At 40.2% G+C, this 2860-nt stretch overlaps 1 protein-coding gene across 1 annotated transcript in view; it reads left to right on the top strand.

The window, feature by feature from the left end:
• Positions 1–2220, top strand: part of OTC (ornithine transcarbamylase) — a 31642-nt gene extending 29422 nt beyond the window's left edge. The window contains exon 10 of the mRNA XM_057380339.1: positions 1457–2220. Within this exon, the coding sequence (XP_057236322.1) occupies positions 1457–1516 (60 nt within the window). The 3' untranslated portion in view covers positions 1517–2220. The remainder of the gene's footprint in view (positions 1–1456) is intronic.
• The last annotated feature ends 640 nt before the right edge of the window (positions 2221–2860 follow it).

Here is a 2860-nt window from a genome sequence, read left to right as displayed (position 1 = left end):
GGAACCATGAGAGTCCACTTGTCATTTACTATAAACTATAACTCCCCTCTCAGCATTCCTAGAATTTCAGAAAATTACTGCCAGATCTCAGTAGCCTATTAATTATTTTTGGCTTTAGAACCACCAAGTTTACAAAAACTAGTGAAAACTTTCAGAGGTGAAAAGAAAAACAGAAATGGCATTGTCATAGCTCTGAGGTGAAGTCTAGATATGCTTCAAATGAATAAACAATGAGTTGAGTGTTTCATTCAGCAAAAACTCAGACATTTGACACAGTCAAAATTACTAACAAATTTGTGTTAAGTTCATAGTTTTGGCCTTAAAATTAAAAAAAAATGTTCACACTTTTTATTTTAATTTTGCAATGTTTCTAATTGCCCTAAATATTATTTTTTTAAAAGAAAAGAAATGCTTTACTTTGTGTTTCAGATATAGTTGGAGGGGTTTTTTTGGAGGGGGGATAAGAAAAATGTCATCTTCGTATTTTATCAAGCTATAAAAATAATGAATGGATGTACCTTGTTTATATAGTATTCTCTACCACTTTCAGCAGAGAGAGCAAGCTGAAGAATAGATCATTTGTTCAGCTGTAGATCCAAGCAGGGCTGAGTGCAATGGGCAGCACTGAGGGGCAGCACAGCTGTAATTCAGCCACCTCTGTGTGCTGGGGTGACCCGTCACACTGGGCAGTGATGAAGGGAAAGGAAGGAYAGGCAGCAAGATCACAGCCCAGGAGAACCCTCATAAATCCAGTGCTGGGCCAAAACAACAATATGCACTCAGAGCTTGCTGTGAAATCACAGCAGTGTGAAGCAGGTAATGCCTTGTCAAAGCCAAGCCAGCGTGGGGCTTGTTGTGTGCACAGGTGAGGGAGGGACAGCAGAACTGCTGCAACACCATGTTTTATTCAGCTGACAATCCCATTGCTCCCATTGCACCCAGCAGGGGTGGATGGCACAGTGTTAACCTCAGTGAGGATTTTCCATGTTTCACCACAGAACATGTAGCTAAACTGGGATRAATTGCAGAGCCCATGTTCTAGTGTGGCTCTCACTGATGCTAATGRAAACTGCTGCAATCCACAAGCCAGCCCATGAGATGTCTGGGTACCTATAGCATCTCCCAGAAGCAGCTGAAAATACATCACAACATGCCAAGAAGGCCTCAGCATTTAATCTAAATTCTTGTCTGAATTGCTCCTAAGCTGTCCATTAATATATTTCATCCACWCTGAGGAAATCTATCAGCTACAATACAGAACATCCTAACTGATTTTCAGCTCTTGCCTGATTCATCATCTGAAATTCTAGCAAATAAATCTAAGTTTGCCGTTTTTGTCAGGACAACCATTTTCAACACAAGGCTTCAGAGCTGGAAAATATTTCCCCTATTTTTATTTTTATGGCTTATCTGTTTCCAATGTGATTGGATTTTTTTTCTTTTCTTCCTCCTCTAGGCTGTCATGGTTTCCCTGCTGACAGATTACTCACCACAGCTACAAAAACCCACATTTTGATGCTTGGATTCCTGCCAGGAGAAAAATTCCTCATCAGCAGAATATTCTGGTCTGCAAATACACAGATCTTCTTCAAAAGGGACCAAGGTAGTGGTGATTTTTAATAAAACCATATAGTTAGCTGTATAATATTGCCTTACTCTCGTGAAAATGTCTGAGACAATAAACACCATTGCAGAAGCTGCTTTTCATCTGGATGCTCCAAGCTGGCTCTCCTTTTTAGGAATCAGCATCACAGGAAACATTCCAAGATAGCACCTTGATGGTTGAATCTACCAGCAGCATGAGCACAGTGTAGTCTACATGTAGGTGTGGTGGGAGCTTGCACAGTGTGGTATTGATGCCTAAAGATTTTTAGCTTTCTTGTGTATTCGTAGCTTTGTAGGTTTTTAATATATAATTGTAGAGTTTCTGGTACTTTTCCTGCCCTCTCTCACATTTTATAAAGTAAGCTAACCCTTTYTAACACATTTTTGAAATTCTGTTTAGTGCTACTTTCAAGAAGAGAATTTCTAATGAGGATTCTTGTTTTTCAGCAGAATTTGAGATGCATAACAAGACATAGGGCAAACAATCCCCTGGACCAACTCCAAAGGGGCACACCCAAGGGTGGGTTACAGGGGCAATTATCTCCAACTGGATGTACCTGCTAGATGTACTAATTAATTAACCTTGTAAGAATTGTAGAACTCTTGTAGCAAGTGTGCCTGAAAGCTTTCATTAAAGAATTGCTTTTTATCTTACAGCTCTTAATATTGTTTGAAGAGTTTTGTCTTTTGATTCCAGGCAACAATATGAGARACATAAACTTTTTTTTAAACTTGTCCCCTCAATTGCTGGTCTTGGGAAGCATGTGTGGAGAAGCAGTGCTTCAGTTTGCCTTGGCTGCCTCATTTCCTGGGTGCCTTGGCTCCTGTTTCTGTCCTCCACCCAAATACCAAATCCCACTCCTCTTTGACACCAAAAATATAAAGACCTTGTGAGCATTATCCTCCTCCACGACMTTCCTGTGGGCTGGTGCAGGGGGATATTGCTGTGGAATTGGAATAGAGCAGTTTCCAAGGAGCTGGATGCAGCAAAGAGAGATGGATGAAAAGAACTGGTTCATTCTGTGCCTATCTCCCCTGTAACTTCATTCCCTAAACAGAATTTTGGCTAAAGAAGCAAATACTTTGCTTTGTTCTTTTTTTTTTTTTCCTAAGCAAACGTGAGGGGCACCACATGATGAAACTTGCAGTACTCCTTTGCAGAAATAATTTGCTGCATTTTGCCCTGCACTGCAACACAGGATTACCCTTCAGCTAATCCTTCTCAGTAGTAAACAAATTCATRACATTTGTAGTT

Source organism: Malurus melanocephalus, unplaced genomic scaffold (assembly GCF_030028575.1).
Source record: "Malurus melanocephalus ecotype Western Australia unplaced genomic scaffold, MMel_1.1 scaffold_448, whole genome shotgun sequence".
Taxonomy (NCBI): domain Eukaryota; kingdom Metazoa; phylum Chordata; class Aves; order Passeriformes; family Maluridae; genus Malurus; species Malurus melanocephalus.
Note: the sequence above shows the minus strand (reverse complement) of the source record. Positions and strands in the feature narration are given on the sequence as shown.